Source organism: Typopeltis vanoorti, chromosome 11, assembly GCF_054136105.1.
Source record: "Typopeltis vanoorti isolate ZY-2024b chromosome 11, IOZ_Tvanoo_1.0, whole genome shotgun sequence".
In the NCBI taxonomy this organism is placed as follows: domain Eukaryota; kingdom Metazoa; phylum Arthropoda; class Arachnida; order Uropygi; family Thelyphonidae; genus Typopeltis; species Typopeltis vanoorti.
The window spans coordinates 108,582,168-108,609,022 of record NC_143559.1 but is presented as its reverse complement, the minus strand read 5'-3'; the positions used below and the strand labels follow the sequence as shown (position 1 = coordinate 108,609,022).

General features: G+C 34.5%; 1 protein-coding gene across 1 annotated transcript in view; it reads right to left on the bottom strand.

Moving 5' to 3' along the window:
* The window catches only part of LOC150101923 (uncharacterized), a 1,001,066-nt gene that overhangs the window by 534,087 nt on the left and 440,124 nt on the right, over positions 1 to 26,855 (bottom strand). The window contains exons 59-63 of the mRNA XM_090399931.1: positions 23,803 to 23,922; positions 19,850 to 19,939; positions 9,576 to 9,695; positions 8,769 to 8,861; positions 6,516 to 6,644 (exon numbers count right to left, since the gene is read on the bottom strand). Of these exons, the coding sequence (XP_090256057.1) occupies positions 6,516 to 6,644; positions 8,769 to 8,861; positions 9,576 to 9,695; positions 19,850 to 19,939; positions 23,803 to 23,922 (552 nt within the window). The remainder of the gene's footprint in view (positions 1 to 6,515; positions 6,645 to 8,768; positions 8,862 to 9,575; positions 9,696 to 19,849; positions 19,940 to 23,802; positions 23,923 to 26,855) is intronic.

The following is a 26,855-nucleotide window of genomic DNA, read 5'->3' as shown; positions in this document are numbered from 1 at the left end:
GAGGTATGACAGATACTGTGTGAATGTTGAATAGTTGTTCTTTTTCTTGTTCTAAGGACTCCTTGGAGTTGCCCGTACTACTACTACTACTACTAATTTCTCCAGTACCTTGACAACTCCTGATATGCTGATTGGTCAGTAATTTGCTACATCAGTCTTGGAGATTCCTTTCTGCAATGGAACTATTTTTCCCCTCTTTCCATCCCCTTGCGATTAACCCAGAACTAAGACTTAGATTGAACAATGTGGTCAAGGCCATTGACAATTCCCTAGCATCTTCACATAAATCTTGTACATACATAATTCTTGTACATACAAGATTTATGTGAAGCGAATCTTGTACTATGGTACAAGATTCGCTTCACATAAATTAAGATTCGCTCCTTAATTTTCCCTTCTCTTTTCTCTCTTAGTCAAACACTCGTTTCTCTTATCTTGCACTTCTTTCTTTCTTTCTTTCTGATATCAGCTGACACACTCACCAAACCTTTCTGCATTTGTTGCAGCTCCCGCTTCATCCTTTGTATCATTCCACATAACTGAGCTATCTCCATCATTTCAGCCAACTCTTCATTTTTTACATCTGTCAAACTACTATTTTTTTTATCAACACTTTTATTCTCTCTCTCAATGATGTTACTTTTAACCTCTCTTTCAATCTTATTTGTCATTACATCATACACAATTTCATGCATATTCTCAGTTCTGTCCACCATTTCAATTTTGTGACCAGACATGCACTTTTGACCCTCGCTTTCATAGTATTTTCAGCACACTTTCTCACCACTATAACTTTCAAATCAAATATGTCAGTTAGGTGCTGATATGTTAGCATCCTAGCCTGCCACCATTCAAGGATAACTTTCTACACAGTATCCTATCAGATTTGGTAGTATGCTTAGCAGCTTGCAGCAGTTAAAAATGTGACGGGTAAGAGATGGTGGAGGTGCATGTCTGCATAAAACATAGACAATGGGAAGAGCTGGATGATATCGATATAAGTATTCCAGGCTTCGGTACATCCAATTCCATGTCATGCTTGCCATCTTTACTCTTGATCACGATACCCATATCTAGCTGCCAGTAATCACTCGTTTCTGGTGCACCGCATGAGTGCCAGCAGCTAGATATCAATGGTGTGATCAAGAGTGAAGAAGTAAGCATGACATGGAGTTGGATGTAATATTAGGAAATATGTGTCCCAGATTTGGAGGATGATATTGAATTGGTAAGTGAATTTCGAATAAGGGTAGAATACATGGAGAGAGAAAGAGATAGAGATACTGAGAGAAGAAGTGGAAGGTATGAAAAATGAGTTCAGAAGTTTGAAGGAAAAAATTAGGAGACTAGGAATGCTAAATGATATGAGGTAGACAAGAGTAGGAGTGAGTGTGTGTGTGAAAGAGAGAGAGAGAGAGTTATGGAAGAGAGAATGGGAGAACCAAGGAAAGAAATGAAATGAAGGAAAGTTGATAGAGTGTGGGAGCAAAAGGATGGAAAGATAAGATGAAGGCAGGTAAGTAGAAGAACAAAGCGAAGGAAAGTGTCAGAGAGAGGTGAGAAAGGAATGAACAGCTCAATGGGAGGGATGTAATCATCATCACAAACCATGGGCTCACTGCCTGTTGGTGTCGATGCCTCCTTCACTATCTTCTTCTGCCTTTCTTTGTCCAATGCACGGTGTCGCAGTTTCTGCACAACCATTTCACACCAGTCCTTTATGTCGTCTATCTATTCACTGTATGGTTTATCTCTTCTGTTTACATCATCCATAATACCAAACATGAATGTCTTTATCTTCTATTCACTGTATGGTTTATCTCTTCTGTTTACATCATCCATAATACCAAACATGAATGTCTTTATCTTCTGGTCCTCATTCATTCTGCAGATGTGTCCAAATAATTGCAGCTTGTGTTTTATAATCTTCTGCATTCAATTCTCCTTTGGTTGTATCTTCTGATAGAGCTCTTCATTTGTGAATTTCTGTACCCATTCTATTCTTAGAATCTTCCTGTAACAAGTTTCTTTCAAATACCAAAATTCTTTTTCTTGATTCCTTATTTATTACCCATGTTTCAGATCCATATAGTACACCGCTAAACATGCATATTTCCACTTAATTTTGTTTGCAGGCTGATCACTTTATTTTTCCAGATGTTATATATGGCCTTCAGATTTGTTCTTCCCTTTGCAATCCTGATCTTTATTTCTTTTTTACAGTCCAAATCATATGTCATTTTACTTCCTAAATATGTGAATTGTTCTACATTTTCTATATTAATTCCATCCACTTGTATCTTTTGTTTCATGTTCTTCTTACCAAATACCATTGTCTTTGTTTTTTCCAAGTTCATAACAAGTCCAAATCTTTTCCCTTCCTCATTTAACAGTTTCAATGTTTTGTGTAGTTCTCTTTTGCCTTCTTCAATAATGCAATGTTATCTGCAAACCTCAGATTGTTAATTCTCATCTCATGCACTGATATTCCTTTTGCATCTTCCTTCATTTTATCCATTGCTCTTTCTAAATGTGCAATGAAAATGCTTGGCAACATTGGGTCCCCCTGTCTAGTACCTCTGCTTGTTTTAAACCATTTCCCCAAATCATCACCTATTCTAACTGCTGCAACTGCATTCTTATAAACATCTTTTAATATGGCTATTAGTTTTTTGTCAATTCCATAGAATTCTAGTACTGCTAATGTCACTTTCTGGTAGATATGTCAAATGCCTTCTGAAAATCAACAAAGCAAGCATGTATGTTTTTGTTTTTTCTCCTAGCTTTCTCTGCTATTAACCACATTGTCAAAATCAGTTGAATTATAGTTCTATCTTTCCTAAATCCTGCTTGCTCATCTGCAAGGTATGGTTCCAATTGCATCTTTCTGTCAATATCATCATCATCCCCTTACCAAGGTGACTTGTCAAGGCAACTGTTCTATAATTTTTACATTCTAGCTTATTTCCTTTCTTGTATAATGTCGCTAATATTGATTTCACCTCTGGCATTTTTCCTTCTTTCCATACTATATTACATAGTTGGTGCATTTCTGTAATACTTTTGCCACCATATTTAATCATTTCTCCAGTAATGTTATCATTATCAAAGCTCTTGTTGTGTTTAGCGGTCCTATTGCTTTTTCTACCTCTCCTCTTAAAATGTCCATATCATACTCGTTACCTGGTGGTGATATCTGTTTCAATTCTTCAGTTTCCCAACACTACCTAAATCTAGTTTTTCTTCATATAACTCACTACAGTATATTGTCCACCACTGTACACTTTTATCTTTATTCATCGATACTTTGCCTTTTTCATCTTTAATTGTTGTCTGTTTTGGTTGCCACCTTCTAGTGATGTTCTATATTATTGCATTGGGCTTCTAACCATTTCATTTTATCCATTCTGACTGCTTTTTTCACCTTGTTACACTGTCTTCTATATGGCTCCTCTATTTTTCTGATGTATCCCCTCTTATCTTCAACATTCTTTTCTCCTGTACTAACTTCAGTGTTTCTTATCTAATTCACTTCTTTGTGATCTTCTCTTCTTCTGGTACTGTTTCTTCAACTGCATCTTATATTACCTTCATTACTCCTTTCACTCTTAGATTCAAATTTATTTCTTTGTCCATACTTTTAAGTTTCTCGTCTAACACTGTTCTGTACCTTCTTCCTATTTCTGCTTCACTTATTCTTAGGAATGTAATGCATAGGGAGAAAAACAGAATGCTGGAGGAATGAATAACACATGAAACTAACTGGTGAATGACAGAAGAGTGATAATGGGGATTTTAACTCTGGAAGCAGAAAATAACATGTCAGAATAAGGAGATTTAATTCTTTAAGATATCTTATGCAGCATGTAGTTGAAGCAAAATGTAGGACACAAGCTTTTAATTTCATAATATCATCTCATACAGATATAATAGAAGATGTCACCATGATGCCACCACTCAAGAAGAATCATTATGTGGTTTTGGCGTTGAAGACAGCTATGCAGATACAAACTTGGTGGGACAAAAGAGATGTGTGAAATTACAGAGCAGAGCACTAGGATAAATTAAGGCAACAGATTGATGATGTACAGTGGCTTGATCAACTGAAGGGAAGAGAAATCAGCAGTGCCTGGAACTTGGTCTGAAATCAGTGACTGATGGCAATGTCAAATTGTATTCCTAAGGTTAGGAGGATAAATAAAGTAGGGATGAAATGGGTGAATCATGTAACTATGCAAGAGCTTCTGAAAAAGAGGATGTTATAGAGGAGATATAAAGAATAGGATATCCCCTTAAACTCCTTATGTATAAGGCACAGGCAAGGAAGGTGAAGGGTGCAGTGAGGAAGGAGAAATTGGCATGTGAAAGGAGACTAGCTAAAGCAGTAAAGTAAAATCCTAGAGAATTCTAGGCTTTTACTTTTAAAATAACTAGGAGTTAGGTTACTGTAGAATTCCTGTTCCATCTGCAGCAACTAAGACTGACTTTAGTTGCTGCAGATGGAACGTGAGTCACATCTGCTGAAGGTGTAGTAGTGAAAATGATAGTTTATTTCATGCAGTATTTTGTTAGCATATTTCAGGTGTGTGTGTGTGGGGGGGGGGGGGTTAAGGAGAAGTGTCGAATAAAAATAGGAAGGATAATAAAAGACTGACATTTCAAGATGGAAAGTATTTAGAATATTAAGTAAGTAACCTTGATGTTAATAAGGCTGTGGGAGATATCACCAAAAGTATTACAAGAATATGCGAAAGACCCGGCAGTGCCTTTGACTTATTAGTTGTTTCACATGAATGTGGTAACAGGAACAGTACCAGAAAATTGAAAGAAGGAAAAATAGTGCCACTACATAAGGGAGAATCCAAGTAAGTAGTGTCATGTTATGTGCCAGAATGTGTATCAGGTGTGTTGGTAGAGACAGAATACAAACCTGGATTGATGAGAAAGGAAATCTTTTGGGAGAGCATTATGATTTATTAAAGAGAGGTCTTGCTTCAGTTGGTCATATTCCTTCCTAAAAGGCTGATTAATATTATTATTATTACATGACACCTCCAGGGAGTCCAATTAGTCATCAAGGGAGAGCATTTACTCTACAACTCTCTGCCTCCACCACTCAATTCACCAACCAACTACAACAAACCTGAACTACAATTATCATCTATACCAATGCAATCTACTGCCAAAACCACCACTAGTATTTTCAGAGACAATCACAAACATCCATGCCCATGGTGGGATTCGAACCCACAGCCTTTTGGCTGGAGAGCAGATACACTAACCACGCAGACATTTATCTGGATTCATCTGGATTTTGTTAAAATATTTGACAGAGTGCCCGATGATAAACTACTGTTGAAATTGAGCAGGATGGTGATGAATAGTCAGTTGGTGGCAAGGTTACAGGGATGGTTGACTGACAGGAGCAAGCAAGTTGAGTATGGGAATGCAGTTTCCCAAAAAAAGGGAGGTGAAAGTGAGGTACTACAGGATTCTGTTTGCAGATCACTGGTGTTTAATTTATATGCCAATAATATAGTTCAAAGTTTGAGAAGAGATATTTTGCTGTTTGCAGATGATGCTAAACTAGGAGGAGCAATGTCAATGTCAAAGTTCTGATCCAATGTTCTTGCAAGAGGATTTGAATAGGTCGGCACTTTTGGCTGAAAAATGGGGATGTCACCTCATTATGGCTAATGAAGGTTGTTCAGGACTTTAAGAGATCTGAATATCTTGGGATATAGGGAACTGAAAATTGGGGAAAAACACTGTAAACATTGTAAGAAATTACCCCTCAAAAAACTGATGTTATAATGAAAAAAACCCTGAGAAATACGAGTAAGGAAGTGATATTTAACTGTACAGGGTACCAATCATGCCTCATTTGAATTTCTGTGCAGTTTGGTCACCTGGCTATACTAGCAATAAAGAAAGAATCAGTGGAGAGAGTTCAGAGGCAAATAACTAAGACTATCTCGGAATGCCTTTCAGAGTCCCAAGACATATTTTGATATATTTTGAGTAAGGACAGATTAAGGGAATGCAAAGCTTGGTAGATAAAAAAGAGAGATGATATGACTGAGACACATAAGTCGGTGAGAATGGGCAATGGGAGAATGAAAGGATTAACAGGGCATCGTAGAGTTTCATAAGAGTTGGAAAAACAAGATGACTGTACTATGCACTTCCTAATTCAACAACATTAATGGATTGGTAAATAGGCATCATTCATTTCTTCTTTCCAATGTTTATTTATTATTGCATTTTTCATTTTGATAATTCTTAAACTAAATAAATATAATATCTCATATCTAAACTCTTACAACATTCAACAATATTGTATAAGAACTGTAAATCTAAATGAATTAATCTAAAAACTAAAGTGTCATGTCATGTCATTGCATTTCAGTACAGTCATGATTAGTTGTGAAAAATTAACATGAACATCATAAAAAATGTAAATATATATGTGTGTGTGTGTAAAGTTAAACATCGCATATATAATTCAAGCTTACCCTGCTGACAACCTCGCACAATATCATATGGATCTCCTATGTATAAACCACTAGGACATTGACAACGAGCTATGTGATTGGAGGATACACACACTGCATTTGGTCCACACTGAGTGTATTTACAGGGATCTAAAAAAAGAGAAAAAAGCATTATAAGTATTTCTATAATTCAAGATTTTTTTCATATAATCACTGTATATCAAAGAGATATAGGGTAAGTATACAAAAAAGATCATATTTCATGAATTAACATCCTTAATGTATAAAAAAAATTAGAAGCTCATCCTATTATTGTATGTAATATTCAAATATCATGTTTGTGTTTTATAATTTATCTTAAACTAAATAAATAAATAAATATATATATAAATATATATATATATTAGATAATATTAATCTCTTCTTCACATTCCAACAAATTAAAAGTACATGAAAAAAGTCAATGAGTCTTTGGACTCCCTGGAGGCGTCGCATAATAATAATAATAACTAGATCATGAGATCTGCTGATATTATATTAGAAATATTTGATAGCTTGCCTTGGAAATGTTATGCACTATTTCTGTTTCATTTCTGATATTTACATAGGATGAGAATTTTACAAACCTTCAGGATAGAGAGATAATTACTTTGATTTAAATTAGGATGGCATAACATGAGTCCCTAAACTTTTTTTTGGAAAACACATTCATATTTAAGCCTGCTTTTATGGAGAAGGCAAGTTATTAATTCAGAGAATTTGGTCTCAATACCATCTTGTGCAAGATCTTACTTTTGATTTAATGAACAGATAATCTGTTCCTTAAACTAATCAAGTAATTGAGGAAACAATTCAAAAGTCCAAATTTCCCTTGATACTTAGTTGAATTAATTAAATTTACTGTTTACTGCTCTTTTACATGAAAAGGAAAAATATGCAACCTGATAGGATTGCAATGGGTCATCCTGTTTACTAAGGACATGAAATGGCTTGAAAAAGTTTCATTTCTTTAGAGCATGGTTTCTGAACTATGTAAAAATAAGTAAAAAAGATATATAAAATTACAGAAATAGAAAAAAAATCCTTAGTACTAATCCTTAGTACATGAGTAATGTACTAATCCTTAGGATTAGTACATTAGTACCCTTGGTACTAATGTACCCTGGATGAACTAAGGATTGAACTAAAAGAAAGGATAAGGATTTAAAGGTTTATGGCCTTTCATGGCAGAAGTTGCATAAAAATAAATCATCCTCCTACCATTAGCACTCATGAAAATTGTTTGTCTACAATCATTCTTCCTTTTATTCAACAGAGAGTGAGAATTTTTTTTAAGATTCCATGACCTGACTAAATAACTTTTCATCAACTAATTTTTCTTTTCTTGCCATACCTGTCTCTTTTCTAGCATATGCATTTGCATGGCACATAGATACATACATGTCTATCTCTATTTTCCTGATATTCTCCACAACATTTGCTTTTATGTGCACCTCTTGCTTAATGAACTTATTCATCCATTTAATCCTTATTTGATTTATCTGCCTGTTTTTCCAAGCAAGTGACATCTTTCCCTTGTTTTTTTTTTTTTGGTAGCGTGGTTGGTTTTTCAAGCTGTCTCTTAAGTTTATCATTATTTATACATATTATATGTATGTATATATATATATATATATATATATATATATATAGAGAGAGAGAGAGAGAGAGAGAGAGAGAGAGAGAGAGAGAGTATATATATATATATATATATATATATGCAATGTATGTGTAGAATATAATCAATGAGCAGAACACAAAAATCAATGAATAAATAAAATAATAATAATAAATTATAAAATAATAACAAGGGCATAGGGACTATTGTTCTGGTAACTATCCTATTACTCCTGCATCTTCCTGTTGTACATGTGCATGTGGATAGGTGGATGGATGTGTACATATAGTGAACAGTATCTCTGCTCTTTGCATCAAGAAGCTGTAGGTTTGAACTGTGCTCCAATTAGGAGCCAAAAAGACATGAATAATCAAAAGAAGAAAAGAATGGGCAAGGAAGAATATTCCACCACTTACATATTTCCACCAACTTTCATGTCTATTATTAACAAAAGTAATTGTCCATCCTTTTAGAATTAAAAAACAAATACCTTAAATTACAAATTCATTAACAAGAATAAGCATGAATAATTAACTGTATCGATTCATGTTCTATCATTTTTTTTTTTTTTTTGCATTTCATGAAGCAGTTATGTGTAGTAAAAAAAAAAAACTTACCATCACATTTCAGAATATCTGTTTCTTCTGATCGACGACACTCATTAACATTGGAACAGTCTTCATTCAGTTCACATTCATTGCGCTTAATAGCTAATAAAGAAATAGTGCACATTTATTTTTAAAGACTGGTGATCACTCAGTTTATAGTTTAATTAAGTAAAATAAAATATCCATATATATTAAAAGTCAATAAGTAACAGGAGACAAAAAAAATCACATGACAAAACTAATAAGTTTCTGACAATATATATATGGTATCATACTAGTATTACACTCTTCACAAGCTGTCTTTGTATCATACAACAAGAAAGATACAAGGAAAAATTAATAAAATATAAAATATGGGAACTTCATGATCATGACTTGAAGACATGATCATGAGGTTCAAGCAATAATCAAAGACTTCAGAAAAGTAAGTTATTCAGCATGTTACTATACAGCTATAAATTACTGCTGCAGTTTAGTAATGATTTATGTAATAAACTGATTTATTACAGAAGTTATAAGTAAAGAAAAATTTATTATTATTATTATTATATTATTATTATTATCATGCTCTTTAGATGAAATGAGATTTCATACAACAAATTCTCGCTATGGGGAAACTCTGATGGACCATAAAAAACAGCTTGATAGTGGATAGTTTGCTATAGAGAATTTTCTTAAGAATAGCAACGTGCCTATGAGAGTTTGGTTGTGACTTCTCAGTAGTTTATTATAGTGAGTTTGTTATAATAATGTTTGATGTACTGAGAGTCAACTGTATTTGGAATAATAAAACAAGTGAATAAAAGTAACACTTACGAAAACAGCCATCTCTTTTATTTGGATCACCAGTATAACCTTCCTGACAAGAGCATCTGCCTCTATGATTAATTGCTACACAGTTTGCATTTGGTGTGCAGGAGAAATCAATACATACCTCTAAAACATAATAACAAAATCATTATGAGATTATTGCAAACTAAAGTCAATGGTTCCAGTTTAAAACATTTAAATTTCTCCTAAAATAATTCCATATAAATGAAATCATTTATTTCATTTATATGGAATTTCATTAATCATTTATTCCAAAGTTTAAGTTCAATAACAAATTCTGATTAATTAAACTGTATTAGTAATTAAAAGTTTCATTCATAAAAAATTTGTCAAAAATATTTAGATGCTTAATACGTTTTCTAAATACATAACTTTTGTTATGTATTTAGAAAATTATTTTGATACTTAATTTGATACTTAACACTCTTAAATGTTACAAATACTTTATTGTTATTATTAACATCTCATCTCGATGGAGTCAGAGACTCATCATGGGAGGTACACACTCTCATACACAATGCTCATTCATAAACTGTTTCAATGTGTCTACCTTCACAACACATGCAGGCAATGCATAGCACTCATCAACCACTCCATGCAAAGAATCTGCTCCTTCCCTCTTTGCTCACACCCTCCTCATACAGTTTTCCAGGGATTGCTTCTCCTTCTACCTCTCCTTCATATTAATTGCCTTAGTTTCTTGGTATCTTTAATTTATAATATAACAAAGTGAAAAAAATTTCAACATCTATCTCTCAAATGTGTGCAAAGGCTTATGTGTTTGTCGTACATGTTGATTAATTTTAATTATTATTATTATTATTACCCCAAGACCTCATGGAGTCAAAGACTCATCTGGGAGGTGAGGTCCTTTTATCTCACACACACACATCTCATCATACCGTGTCTTAAACACACTCAAACTCCTTCCAGACACACCACACTCTCAGGCAAGGCATTCCAATCATTCACAACTCTGAATGAAAAAAACCTGCCTCTCACTCCCTTACTCACATCCTCTTTATACAGTTTCCAGGGATGACCTCTGGTTCTCCCCTGATCTCCCACTATTCTCTGTAGAACTTCACCATCATTGATCCTATAACAACCTCTTACCAACTTGTAGGTCTCTATTATATCTCCCCTCTTCCTCCTTCCACCAGACTCTGCAAATTACATCTTCTCAATCTTTCCTCATATTCAACATTCCAGAGGTCAGAAACTACCTTAGTCAATAGCCTTTGGACCCTTTCCAACATCTCTTCATCCTTCTGAAAATCCGGTGACCAAATCTTGGCACAATAGTCCATGTATGACCTAATCAAAGCCTAATCAAGAATCTCCCTATTTCTACACGTCAGTGTCCTCCGCATCATTCCCAGAAGCATTTGTGTTGTCTTCACAATTTTGGCGATGTGATCCCTATTTAGATCCTTATCCACTATCACCCCCAGGTATCTTATTTTCTCTACCTCCAACAATATATTCTCACCAAGCATAAATTCTGCATCCCATCTTTATTTTCCAAATTTTAAAACCTTACATTTTGCAACATTCAACTCACATCCCCATTTCCGTGCCCAATCACTCAATTTATTCAAGTCTTCTTGTAAGGCTACAACTTCACTACTCTTTATGGTTTGTCCCAATTTTGCACCATCTGCAAACAACTGAATATCTCCATCCAAATCTTTGCCAATATCATTAATATACAAGTTAAACAGTAATGGCCCTAAAACAGACCACTGAGGCACTCCACTAGTGACTTTACTATTCCTGGATATCGCACCCCCATACACAACTTGTTGATACCTATCAGATAGCCAATCTCCAATCCAATGCACTAATCTAATATCCAACCCCATCTGCTCTAGTTTGACTGTCAACTTATCATGAGGCACTCTATCAAAAGCCTTTGCTAAATCCAAGTATATTACTGTGTATCTGTCTCCTCTGTCCAAGGAAGCAGTCACTTTATTGTAATAAGTAAGTAGATTACTAAAACATGACCTCCCTTTAGCAAATCCATGCTGTCCATCAAAGATTATAACATTGTTGTCAACCCAACTCTGGATCCTAGTTCTCACAAGCTTCTCCAACAACTTAACCACAACACCTGACACAGTGATAGGCCTATAGTTTGATGCTTGAGTTCGATCACCTCCTTTATGAAGTGGCACAATCTTACCCTCCTTCCACTCCTTAGGAACTTGACCAAGTGCAAGACTCGTATTAAAAAATATGTCAAGGCAGGTGTCAAATGGTATAGATGAGAACACAGACTGATAAGAAAATAACTATTTATTAACTTATTGCTGATATTTTGCTGGTATTCTATCCAGCATCTTCAGAGCACAAAAACAGCATGCAAATTATTGAAAAGTCACTTCCTGGCCTAAAGAAAGAGTTAACAAACTCAAGTCCTTCCAGGTTAAAACACCCAGGATATATGGAGCACCAAAAATTCACAAACAAGGTACACCCTTAAGCCCTATTGTGGATAGTATAAATAGTCCCACATATAAACTTGCTAGAGATTTAGCCAAACTAACAGCCAGTCTCCCAAACAATTCTCCCTCTTTTGTTAAAAATTCTACTTACCTAAAAGGATTATAAAAAACCATACCTTGAAAAGTTCAGACATAATGGTGAGTTTTGATATCACCTCACTATTCACAAATGCACCATTAATTGAAACCCTCGATTTACTAAAGTCACAATTTTCCTCTGACATATTTTAACTATTTAAATTCACAGTAGAGGCAGGTTATTTTACATGGAAAAGAAAAATATACAAACAATTAGATGGGAGAGCTATGGGTTCCCCTTTCTCCCTGCCTTAGCCAACTTCTACATAGAACACTTGGAAAAGTTAGCTATCAATACAGCCATGCTTAAACCAAGGCTTTGGCTGTGCTATTTTGATAATGTGCTTGCTATTTGGCCAAATAGCCCAGACACATTGAACACATTCTTAGCACATTTAAATAGCCAACACTCAAAAGTCTTTATAATGGAACTAGAAGCTAATGACAGTCTGCCCTTCCTGGATACACTAATCACACATCTTCCAAATGGCTCCTTATTATTCTTGGTTTATAGAAAACCCACACATACAAGGATATATTTACACAAACAATCACACCATCACCATCTCAACAATATGGTATTCTAAAAACACTAACCCACAGAGCTAGAGCAATTTGTTTTGATGACATTACACTCATTCACTTAGGTCACACCTTCTTGGCCAATGACTATAATCCCCATAAGATAGACAAAATACTAAATGCTCCCAGATATCCCCCCCCCCCACACACACACTGTCTGCCACAGAAAACTACAGCAAAACTGTCACCATCCCATACATTAAAGGCACATTTGAAAATATATTCAGATTGCTTAATAAATACCAACAAATAGCAACTCTCACTCAAGGACAGAATCTCTCTTTTATAACATCCAGGAGTCTATGAAGTGCCCTGTTTGTGTGATCGAGCCTACTATGGGCAGGTAGGACAAACTGTGGACATCTGCCTCAGTAAACACAAAATATACATCTGCCATTATCGCTATGACAAGTCAAGTCTAGCAGACCATGCTTTAGATACCCCTGCACACACGATCAATTGGAAAAAAAACAAAAGTGCTGCACAGAAGCTTTTATAAGTCAGAAAGGTTGTTCCTGGAATCAACAGAAGCCCTGAAACATACTCCAAACCTCAACAAGTATGGCTGTATAAATTTGCCAAAGATTTGGGAGACAATCATCTTAAGACCAAATTAACACGTGTTTTCTCTCTCTGTGTTTATTTTTTTTTTATTTTTTATTTTTTTAACATAGATGGCACCTAATTAGGACTTTAGTCTTTGTGCTGTGTGTTACAAGTACTGTGACAAACTTTTTTTGTGCTCTGAAGATGCTGGATAGAATACCAGCAAAATATCAGCAATAAGTTAATAAATAGTTATTTTCTTATCAGTGTGTGTTCATGTTCTCTTCTATACCATTAAAATTAATCAACATCTATCTCTGATCCAGAGTATTTTAATAATAAAGTGATACACATTTTTACTACTTGTACATAGGAAATATATGACTTCTGCATTACTTTTAACCTTGGTATCTTTTCTGGGTCTGGCCCCATACTCAAGACATTCTTGGTTCCTTTCAAAAACACTATAAAAATCTGTTTGGAGACAATAGTACTGTGGAAAATTTGGAAAAATTGTGAAAAACTCTTGGAACATAAATGGCTTTCCTTTTCATATCCAAGATAGACTCCACAGATCCATTACAGCATCTGAAGCTACCACAGCCTATAAAGGATGCCAGACAAAGAAATCCCCTGGACCTGATGGTCTATGAATAAAACTGCAAAGCATGGGATTTTATTCTTTCAATTCTAGTTATACTGTTTAATTATTTTCTCTCTCTCTACAGGTCACATACCAAATGAATTTGTAGCAAGTCATACCATCCACATTCCAAAACCTAACAGAGCAGTTACCTTAATCAACTGCTGGGGGCTTATTTCTGTATTTAATGCTGACTACAAGATATGTTTCTGCATTATCAATAAAAGGCTCAAAGTGGGAATGAGATACATAATTGAAAGCATACAGGTGTATGGAGTTCCAGGCCGAGCAGTAGAATTTAATCTGAACTTCTGCTATGTGATCTATTCTGCCTAGTTAATATGAAAAAGCAGCCAATGGCAGTGTTATCAGCAGACCTTACTCAACCATTTGATAATGTCTGGCATCCTTTTCCATTCCATATCCTTCAATTGGTGTGAACAAAAGCAAATTGGTGTGTGGACAAAAGGCTGCTATCTGTTATTAGAGGAGCCAATTCAACTATCCACCTCCTAGTTAATGGGTTCTTATCAGATCCAGTAAAAATTCAAAAAGGAGTCAAAGTTGCTCTCTTAGCCCATTGCTCTTTGCACTGGCTCCTGAACGTTTCTTGCAGGAAGTCGACAATATATGTGACGTGCAAGGGATAAAAGTTCCCTCAACTATGAAGGAAAATAAGATATTAGCATATGGCAATGATATAGGAGGTACTTGGAGGGATAATGATTCCATATACATCTTTTTTGGTATTTTTGAAAATTTCAGCAAAATCAGTGGATTAATTGCTAATGCTGACAAAATTAAAAGGTTTTGGAAAGTGGGATCTTGGAAGCATTACCCTTGGACAAATCCCTAAAAGCAAACTCTCACTATACTTGAGATTCCCTTCTCCACCTACCCAATATTACCAGTTCAAGAACTTATATACAAATGTATTGAAACCTCAGCAGACTGGAAAAATGGGCCATTTTCCTTTTCTTCTAAAGACATAGTACTTGTTGTTATTGTTTTCGTGTGGGGTTCCACCCAATTTTTCTCAACCATCCCTTGGGACTGGTAGCCATAATACTTAAAAGCATCATAATCTCCCTGCTCAGTTGTACATAATAAATATTACAGACATTACAGAAACTGAAGAAAAACAATTATATAGTAAGCATTTGCAATTTTTTTTCCTTCAGCTAATACCAAGAAGTTAAAAGGGAATTTCTTCAACTATCAAAGAAACACAGAGGCTTTGGACTTCCAGTGTTAAAATTCTGCTATTTAAGGAATATAGCTTCAAAAATCCATAAAATGTTGCAAACTAATCACATATATGCAGATATTCTCTGCATATATGTGATTCTCTGCGTTTTCATCTCTCCCTATTTGGAATAATTGATTACAAAGGTCCAAAAGTTGAGGTTGTTCCATGCTACAACATTCTATGCTTAACTCTAAGATTGCTTTAACATTCTTTGTGACATTCTTTCCATTAATAAAAGCAAAACTTGGTATAAAGAAATTATTATTATTATTATTTTATTATTATTTCACAAGACCTCATGGAGTCAAAGACTCTCATCTGGGGGGTCCTTTTATCACACACACACACATCTCATCATACCATGTCTTAAACACACTCAAACTCCTTGCAGACACCACACTCTCAGGCAATTCATTCCATTCATTCCAATCATTCACAACCCTGCACGAAAAAATCCTGCCTCTCACTCCCCTACTCACACCCTCTTTATACAGTTTCCAGGGATGATCTCTGGTTCTCCCCTCTAATCTCCCACTATTCTCTGTAGAACATCTCCACCACTGATCTGATAACAACACCTTACCAACTTGTAGGTCTCTATCATATCTCCCCTCTTCCTTCTCTCCACCAGACTCTGCATATTACATCTTCTCAATCTTTCCTCATATTCAACATTCCAGAGGTCAGAAATTACCTTAGTCAGTCGCCTTTGGACTCTTTCCAACATCTCTTCATCCTTCTGAAAACCCGGTGACCAAATCTGGGCACAATAGTCCATATGCGGCCTAATCAAAGCCTTATACAATGGAACAAGAATTTCCCTACTTCTACACATCAGTGTCCTCTGCATCATTCCCAGAAGTCTTTGTGTTGTCTTCACAATTTTGGCGATGTGTCCCCTAAATTTTAGATCCTTATCCACTATCACCCCAAGGTATCTTATTTCCTCTACCTCCAACAACATATTCTAACCAAGCATAAATTCTGCATCCCATCTTCGTTTTACAAATTTTAAAACCTTACATTTTGCAACATTCAACTCACATCCCCATTTCGGTGCCCAATCACTCAATTTATTCAAGTTTTCTTGCAAGACCACAACATCTTCACTATTCTTTATGATTCGACCCAACTTTGCATCATCTGCAAACAACTGAATATCTCCATCCAAATCTTCGCCAATATCATTAATATACAAGTAAATTGTAACGGCCCTAAAACAGACCCCTGAGGCACTCCTCTAGTGACTTTCCTTTTCCTGGATATCGTACCCCCATACACAACTTGTTGATACCTATCAGATAGCCAATCTCCAATCCAATGCACTAATCTAATATCCAACCCCATCTGCTCTAGTTTGACTGTCAACTTATCATGAGGTACTCTATCAAAAGCCTTTGCGAAATCCAAGTATATTACTGTGTATCCTTCTCCTCTGTCCAAGGAAGCAGTCACTTTATTGTAATAAGTAAGTAGATTACTAAAACATGACCTCCCATTAGCAAATCCATGCTTTCCATCAAAGATTATACCATTGTTGTCAACCCAACTCTGGATCCTAGTTCTCACAAGCTTCACCAACAACTTAACCACAACACCTGACACAGTGATAGGCCTATAGTTTGATGCTTGAGTTCGATCACCTTCTTTATGAAGTGGCACAATCTTGCCCTCCTTCCACTCTTTAGGAACTTGACCAAGTGCAAGATTCGTATTAAAAAAATATGTTAAGGCAGGTGTCAACTCTCTGGCACATTTCTTCAGAATGCACGGTGATATATTATCAAGTCCCACAGCCTTATTTACATCTAGTTTACTCAACTCCCCAAACACCTCTTGCTCACTTACAGTCAGTCTCTCATCCCCATCATCAATTACTCTCAATCTCTCCATGAAGTCACATTCACAAGATTGAAAGATCTTTCAATCTTATAAAATATAAAATAAAATAAAAAATAACAAATCCATAATGGTAATCATTAATTAAACATCTTGGGTTTAGCATTATTAAATATAGCACCACAAGAACAAAAGAAATATTTAGCTGCTAATATTTTCACTGGCTTTCCAACCTGCATCTTCAGAGTACAAACAGCTTGTCATAGTACCCAAGCATTAACAATTAAGTAGTAGTGGAAATAATTCAAAATTGCAAAGAACAAAAGAAAAGAATTAATGTCCAGTTTTTCAAGTCTCTAACACTGAATAAAAACAAGCTTATAGTTGTATGGAGAGTTGGTCTTCAAATGACTGTTTCCCAGATTTTTTGGTAAATTAATGTAACAATACTATTGAGGTATGATGAGTGTTTCATTGCTACTGCTCACTCCAAAACTAATGTCTAAAACTGATAATAACTTTTATATTTTGTTCCATCTATCTTATGTGATGGGCATCCTAAATGTGATCTGCCAGTCCTGATTTCCATAAGGATTAGAGCGAATGTATTTCTTATCTTCTGCAAAGCAGATGTTGCCTTGCAGAAGATAAGAAATACATTCGCTTGCAGAAGATAAGAAATACATACCCCACCTCAATGCCTCAAAGATTTTGATCCCCCCCCTAGCATAATAGTCAGCCAAGTTCTGAAAAAGTATAATATAAATATGTACTTTAAATAAAAAAGGAACATAGGTAAAACTGTTTTTAATTTGACTTTCTTCAATGAATATAAATTTTATATTGCACTTTGAATATTATAAAACATAAATAGAACTGAACTTGGGAAAATAAAATCCATGTTAATGCGATCCTTGAGCTTGATGTCTGCTGTAAAGAGTTTTTATTTGAGGTACTAATGTAGTCATTTTCAATCTCAAATCCCCATGGTTTGTGATATCCAGATGATTTATTTTTTTCAGTAGCAAGTCATTTACAGCACTAAAGCCACATTCAACTAAATATGATGATGGGAAGGGCAACAGTATTTTTTTTTGCAAAACTACTTGAATTTTGGTATTTCGTTTCTGTCTCATCAGAAAGCCATGCCATTGTTGCTTTTATGGTAAATAAATTTCTAATAGACTCATCATTTTGCTTTTCTGAGAGTTCTTCTTGATACTGTATTTATGTTGACTGCTGAACTAGTGATGTCAGCTTTTTTTCTTGGAAAGTCAGGGTTGCAACATTGACAATTTATCCAACAATGGTGAGTTTTTTGAGTATATCGGTGATAAGGTGATGAATGCAATGTCATTTTTTAATTTCCCCAAAAAAATTCAAATTGCTCCCCTGTGGGGCATATGCCCCACATTGGGAAGCACTGAAGTAAAGAACCTGCTTATGGCTTGAAATAGCTTGAAAAGTTCTATATTTGGTATCTAGAACAGGATTTCAGCATTTTGTGTTGAGCATTTTATTCTCTGTTCTATATAGAGACTAGCAAAAAAAAAAAAAAAAAAAAAAGGAGAGCAATCTTTTACAGTTCCGTCGAGTTTGCTAGTTTGTATATATATTTTTTTTCCTTTTCATGTAAATTAACCTGAAGGATGAGTAAATTTGAATAATTTACTCGAAGAAAGTGTGACAAAATAAAAGATTTCTGTTATTGGTACATTATCAAACAGAAACAAGAAATATATATTTTGGAAATACCAATCGCACAGGATTAGATGAAATAAACTATGGTGCTGTATAGAAGCCACTGCAAACTGGAAAGACTATATTTGAAGTCTGTAGCAGCAATGAAGCACTCCTGAAACTTCAACAGGTACAGCTGCATTAATTCAAATCTGGGAGAGAGAGTCATTTGAAGTTCAACTCTGACATAATAGCTTTTAACTTCTTGATTATTTCCACTACTGTTTGATTGTTAATGCTTGTGTGCAGTATTTTTTGTGCTCTAAAGATGTTTAAAGCCAGTAAAATATTAGCAATTAAATAAATAAATATCTTATTTATTTTGTCTCTAGATGTTGTGTTTAATATTGCTAACACTGAGCTGAAGCCCATCTATGCATTAATTAAACAGATTTTCTAGGTAGCAAAGAAACTGAATGTAAATGAAGAACCTGAATCCTGGTTGGTTGAATGACCAATAGGCTGCAGATTCAACTCTCACTGTAAGCATGGATGTTGTCTGTGAATATGTTTAGGCAAGATGAATTTCGTTGTCTAGTGTGAGAATACTGGTGCACTTATTGGAGGCCTCAAGTGGATTGAAAAAGTCCCGTGTTTGGTTTCTAGAGAATGGTTTCTGGATTATATAAAAAAATAAATAAAAAATACAAAAATAAATAAAATTAAAAATTTTGACTTTAATGGATTGGGAGTCCAATAAAATAATAGCGACTTCTACAGTATTAAAAAAAATGAATTAGAACAACAGAATAATATTCTGACAGCAAAATATTCTTTTCTAAAACAAAGCTAGATAATTACTATATAAGTAGGAAAAAAACTGCAGTCAGTATTAAAAAAAATAGCACTTGATATTTATCTTTGCAAGATTATTCTGAAGAAAAAACTTGTTCAGTTTGTGCAAATCCTTAAAACTGCTTGTTACAATTTATTCAAGCAACAATATTCTGTGACTTATCCTTACAGAATAAGTTAGAGAATCCTTCCATATTAATTTTGAAAGGCTCTACTGCAAAATATGTGCTAATCATCATTATTCAATAACCAGACAGAAGAAATATTTAAAACATACCTGCACATGTCATTGCTCCCAAGGTATTAGATTTGCAGCTTTCAAAAGTAGGACATTGCATATCTTCTTTGCATTCATCAAGAGGTTTGGCTAAGGAATAATGCCATTATAATTAATAAAATTTCAGCAATCAGAATTTGTTCATTTTATATGTTAAAATAAATCTAAAAAGCAAACAACAAAATTATCAAATTATAATAATGCCAAAGCACAAGCCATTTGAACTGTATTCAAAGGACACATACCCATGAAATATTGAAATAAATCTTGTGACATCTCTCCCCATACACACATTCCTTTTTGGAATGAAACAATTCTATGACCAATTAGAGAAGTGCCAAATCAATATAATTTCCCATTTCTATGTTATATTCAGGAAAAGGAACAAATAAACAAATAGCTATAGTAATCAACACTAAATAATTGAACAATCTTCTCAAATGTCAGGCAATATCAAGCAGAGTGATGTGGGCAAATATCAAAATGGAAAATTGGATAATAAGATTGATTTGTGCCTATGACCCAACAGAAAGTTCTAATAAAAAAAAAGTGGAGGATTTTGCAAGCCATAGAGAAGGCAGAAGACATTTAAAAAAAAAAAAAAAAAAAAGGAAAAGTTGAACCTTGTTGAAGATGATCTAAACAGTCATGAAACAAATACCAGACATTGAAACATGTTTGAAAAATTTAGAGAAAAGAGCAGAGCTAATACTAATAGTAAGGGAGAGTAAACAGATAGTTAAGTTGAAGGCAGTGAATGTACAGGTAGGTATATGGAAGAAGATGTTGCTTCCTGTGTTTATGAGGAAGAGATTATTGTTGTTGAGCATACACTCAACAGCGCTTCTTATTTGTTTGATCACGTTTGATATTTGTTTGAACACTACTTCATAAAGTATTGCATGTGTTTAAATCACCTATTAAAATTAAGGGGGATGGTAACTGCAATACAACGCAATCAAGGTCATCTTGAGATATCTGCAGCAGGAGGAACATAGACATAGCATACTGTTATTAAAGTTCCAACTAAAAGTTGGATAACAACTGCTTCTACATTGGTCTTAATTGGGACTTGCTGGAAAAGGGCATAGATGCCCACATGGATGACAACTCCTCTGTGGGCAGGTCCATCTCCTGTCCTGTCCTTATGAGTGATTGTAACATTTCATAATGCCAGATCATCACTTGGCTTCAGGTATGTTTCCTGCAAGCAGAAGCATATAGGATTACACTTCAGTTAGATATCTGTGATGTCATCAATGTTTTCATGGAACCCATGGCATTTCCATAGTAGGAATGTTTTCATTATTTCTTTTTGGTGGTATCATCTAGCTTCCAAATCTGTGCAGTTTTATTTTCATTAGCATTGGATTATTTTCTTTTTTTTTTTTTAGGAAGTTATAGATGGCCAGTGTCTATTGTCCATCATTTCTTCCTCATTATGAAATATATACAGAGCATCATCAAATTGGACTCCCACCAGGACACTATGTATATTAACTGTATTATCTGGTTTTGTGGAGTACAGATGTATCCATACATCTGTAGACAGGCCATCTATTAGAGGATATGAAGGCATGTCTTTGACTCTCTGTGGTGCATGTTCCATTATTTTTTTATTAATGGATTTTTATGTAGTGGAACCATTTTTAGCATGTCCTCTGGAGTGAGTCCATATCTATTATTTTCTCTTATACATTTTAGAGACAGCAAATCATAGCATTAAAGGACGTTGTAATTATGAGAAGGATTGACATGTGTCAAACTATCTACCGACACTTTCATTACAGTTGCTTTCTCAGTGTAGGAAGATTTACCACTAGATGTTGCTATGTTTGTGTAATACTGTTTCTTAGCCTCCTAGTATGGGATGCATTTCTCAGTTTTTATTTCTTGTATCTCTTTTTCATCTTTCCACCTTTGGCATGCTTTGGAGTACACAGGGTGATCTCCCTCATAATTAGAGCATTTTGGTAGCTTGCTCTTAATAGTCCCTGTTTTCGTGATCTTTACTGCCACATCCTGCAGAGCCATGACAGGCAGTTTGAGAATAACCATACTTTTTTGATATTTAAAGCAGTGCAAAGGGTTTGGGATATGAGCCTAACTTTCACAGATGGTGGTTTAGGTGTATTGAAAGTAAAGATTATGTTTCTGCTGGGAACCAGGTGACCACCCTACATATAAGTATTCTGCTTATGGCTGTCACTTGGTCTTTCATTTCAGAGCAGATCTCTTCATCAGGAATATTGTAACGATACCACTCTAAAATTACTCCTCAAAAATAATTCAAAGTTTTGTTTAGGTGGGGGAAACTATGACTGGCATTCCCCAATAAATTCTGTACAGAGGAGATGCTGTGATTAAGTCTGTGTTGTGTTTCTACCAGAATATCCCTTGAACAAATTCTTTGGACAGATTTTGGAGATCTGGCCAAAAATGACCCTTCTAAACCCTTCTACATGAAGAAGAGTGACATTTTCCCAAGGACACATTCACCAGTTGATTGTAATTATTCTATTCATAATTACGAATAGAATTATGTTAAATAGTTCTTACGAATAATATTATTCGTAAGAACATCCTATAATATTAAGAACATTGGTTTTGTTGTTGTCATTGCTATTTCTGATGTTTTCTGTTTCTTGGTTTTGGTTTTAATTTGATGTTATAATGGTTTCTGAACCTGGCTAGGGCTTGCCGAGAGCCCCTAATATACAAGAGGATGAAAAATTATTCATGCTCGAAGGAAAGTTGATTCAGTCCTGGAGCTTTCTATCCACCAGATGCTTTCTACCCCCCCCCCTCCTACAAACCTTGGGTCCTTAGATCATGAGGAAGAAGACTTACTACTGTGACACCACTGGTCCTTACAGGAAAGCATCTGGCTGGGCCATCCAGGATTGCCTGTCTTTCCAAAGTAGTGCAAGAGTACAAGGATCCTGCTTTCTGGATGTCCAAAGACTTGATTAGAAATAGAGCAAAGAATACATGAAGAAAAGCATAGAAAAAATAATAAATGAAAGGGGCTTATGCCATCACTGAGAAGTCCCTTCCACCACAAACAGATGTCTCACATGAAGGGATATATTGAGAAGAGATAATTTCATTAAGCAGGCTCAAGGTTTTTATTAGCTTGGATATTTAAGAGATCTCACACTGAAGTTAACTGCTCTCAGTGTACAAAAAAAAAAAAAAAAAAAAAAAAAACTGCCCACAAATTTATTCCCAAATATTTGCCCTCATTTATACGTTTATACATGGACCCAGAAGAAAATACAATTTTTACTCAAAAATTCATTGCAGCCTGGTAAGGAAATAAATGTTTTCATATATTTATGAAAACTGATAGAAAAATTCTGAAGAACTTTCACAACTATTATTTATGAATGGCAAGAAAGATAATTATTACCTATAATCCTCATTTCTGAAATATCAGGAAAAAAAATCTCATATACTACTCAATTTATAAATTATTTCAATTTCAGTATTAATTCTAAAGAAACTAAACATTTTTTTAATTGAAAAAAAATATCAATTAAAATTAATTGAAAATGGAGTTGATAAATAAACAGCTAAGAAATAAGTTAATATGCAATCCAAATTGAATGCGCACATCAAAAGATAAATAATATTGTGCCTTTTTTAAATAACTTTTAAAATGTTAACTTTTGTTATCATTTTAAGTTATTTAAAAATTATAAGTTAAATGCTTATTTAAAAGTTATGGTGCTATTATTAAAATGTTAACAAAAGTTTAACATTTTAACAATTTGATAACTTTTTTGTTCTTTTTAACAAATACAAACTGCTAAATAGTTGTAAAGCTGTGTATCTTAGAAGTTTATGCTTTTTTGGAGAAAATCAAAATTCTTTCAAAATCATTTAATAAAATGATTTAAGAAGTCGAAGTGATATGAATTATATATATCATAAAATCTGACTTTACTCACGGATGCATATCAAATAATTGTTGGGATCTTTCAGGAAACCATCTTTGCAATTACACTGATGACGATGATCAACTACAGAACACTCAGCATTTGAACCACAGGATGCAAATGTACAAGCATCTGAAGAAGGTTAATAATACATTGAATATATTTCGAATAAAAAACATTTCCAAAGGTAATAAATCATAAAAGACATTAATTAAGAAAGATGTTTCTTTTAAATTCTTGGGTTTTTTCCCTTAAATAAAATTAGTCGTATTACAAACATAATAATTATGAACTGAGTATTGCTGTTATTAAATGCCATCAAATTGGATGTTTAATTATTTAATGTTTTTTTGTAATAATTTTCAAAAAAAAATTATACTCACATATGCAATGTCTCACTCCTTGATTATCAGACCTGCAGACATCTGTTGGTCCACAATTATTATCAGTCTCACATTCACTAATGGGTGCTAAAAAAAATAATTGATATATAACTTATCTAATAGCTGAAAAATACTTTAATGTGATTATGCAGCATACCCACAAATACATGGGCATGGTAGTTATTATGTATATATTTTTGAATAAAATTTACAATACGAGAAAAATAAAACCAAGATATACCTGTTCTTAGTATGTTGGAATGATGTGAAATTATGTAAGATTAGTTCATGTTAAAGAAACTAATAAACATGAAGAGCATATGGCTACATACAGTTTCATCAAGACCATAATTCTGTAGTCTTATTATTTCTCAGTCATCTCCATAAGAGTGAAAGACTCATCACAGGAGACTCACTCTAACCACTGTAAACTCAAAATATCTATCATACCTCTTCTTGAATTCATTCACTGATGAAGCACTCATAACCACATTTCAAACTGTACAAACTCCACCCATTTACCACCCTCCAAGCAAAAAATTTGGTCCTAATACCCTTGTTAACCACACCCTTATACAATTTCCAGGAACAAGGTAGGAAGGGAGAGAACAAGGGTCACCCCTTGTTCTCTCCCTTCCTACTATGTTGAAAAAAATCTTCAGTGCCAATCCTATAAAAACTCTTTAATAACTTATATGCTTCTATCATATCTTCTCTTTTTCACTTACCAGCTTGTTTCTGAAGACCACAGATTTTCAATTGATTCTCAGAGAGAGTATTCTATAAACCTACTACAATCTTGATCATTTGCCTCTGGATCCTCTCCACCACATCTTCATCCCCAATGGAATAAGGCAACTAGAACTGCATGCAGTAATGCAGATGTATAATCTGATGTGTATTTTGGACATTTGTGAAGTTCCCTCTAGACTTTGACTCGCTGTCCATAATCATCCCCAAATCCCTGACCTCATCGATTTTCTAAAGTTCAGTTCCATCAATATAGTACACAGCTTGTAATCTCTTCATTCTAAAGTGCAGGATGTTACACTTGGCCAAGTTAAAGTGGCAGCCATTTACCCTTTATCCATACTGCCAGTCTATTTTATTGCTTTTCCTAGCTTTGCATCATCAGCAAACAATAAAAAAAAAAATCAGCTAATGCCTTTTATTCTCTTATATGGAGTAGACGAGGTCCTTTTAGCCATCTAACTTTTGAAGACTGAGTGGGCAGTTCAATTTTCACTGGTAGCTAATCAGAGATAGCTGATCCAAGACTATCACTAATTTTAAGTGACATCCAGTGCTGCCGTCTTGTGATCCTAACTCTAACACACTATTTTTAATGTCTGAAATAGCAGGTTTTAGAGTCAATTTTTTGAGTTTATGGGATGAAGAACCTAAGTTTCTGGAAGAAAAAACTCACTTACCCATGCCGAGATTGACTAACTTGGGAACCAGTCAAAGAAAGGCTAGGAAAAAGTTCCTCTAGTCAGCAACTAAAATCAAACTTAGGTCATTCTTCAGGCATCCTAGAACTTAGGAGTGCAAACACCACTTCCATTTAGTTACAAAGGTTCAGACAACTGAATATATTCCCTTAAATCATTTCCTATATCACTGATGTAGAAATTAAACAGAAGAAGAGCAAGCACTGAGCACTGCAGCACCAGTCACCCTTACTCCCAACTCAACCCCCCCCCTCCCATATACCACTCTTTGATATCTGTCTATCAGTCATCCTCTTAGCAAAATCACCAGCATCACGTCCATCCCCATTTGTTCCAATTTATGCAGCAAGTTCTATGTGAAATTCTGTCAAATGTTTCTGCAAAGCAAGAAATATCACTGAGTATCCATTTTTATCCAATTCAACTGCAACTTTATTATAAAAATTAAGTAAATTACTAACCAATACCTACTTTAATGAGTAGGTATTGGTTAGTAATTTACCAATCCCTCCACAACTTTTTCTGCAACTTCTGCTTAATGATTCTATTCATCTATCTATCTTCTACCTAATTTATCCTCCTAACTCTAGGTAAACAATCTGATACTGCTTTCTTCAAATACCTGACTATCTCCAATACACTGCTAACATCCCCCCCCCCATAAATTCCAATACCATGGTACTGCTCTAAGCTCACTCCACAGTTTGTCATTATCACCTGATTTGTCATTCCATATATATCCCTTCATAAAAGAAAATTATATTTGTCTGACAGTTTCATCAAGACTTCATGATCACTTCCACAATAATTTCCATAATTTCATCTGCATTCTTTTGGATGGAAAAAGTTGCTGCAATCATTATGAAAATTTTTCAACAAAAAGTGAGTTAACCAGTCTCATATGATGGTGGCAGAGACTTCCTACTGCAAGAAAGATAAACAAACTGGCTAAAGAATATAATGATTTAGATAAAGAATATAAAGAATAAAGAATATAGAAAGAAAAAAGAAAGAATATAAAGAATATAATGATTCGGCCGCTAGAGGGGCTCGTGGTGTGTAGTGTTTGTTGAGAGCTCCTAATAAGATAAGTGTTATTTTAAGTTATTGACAATTTTGCTTTAATATTACGTAGTTTTGTTTGCATTTTCATATCTTAGTGTGTCTGTTTGTGTATTTTGGTGTTGTTTCAATTATTAATTTGATAAGATACGAAAGCACATGGCTCCGG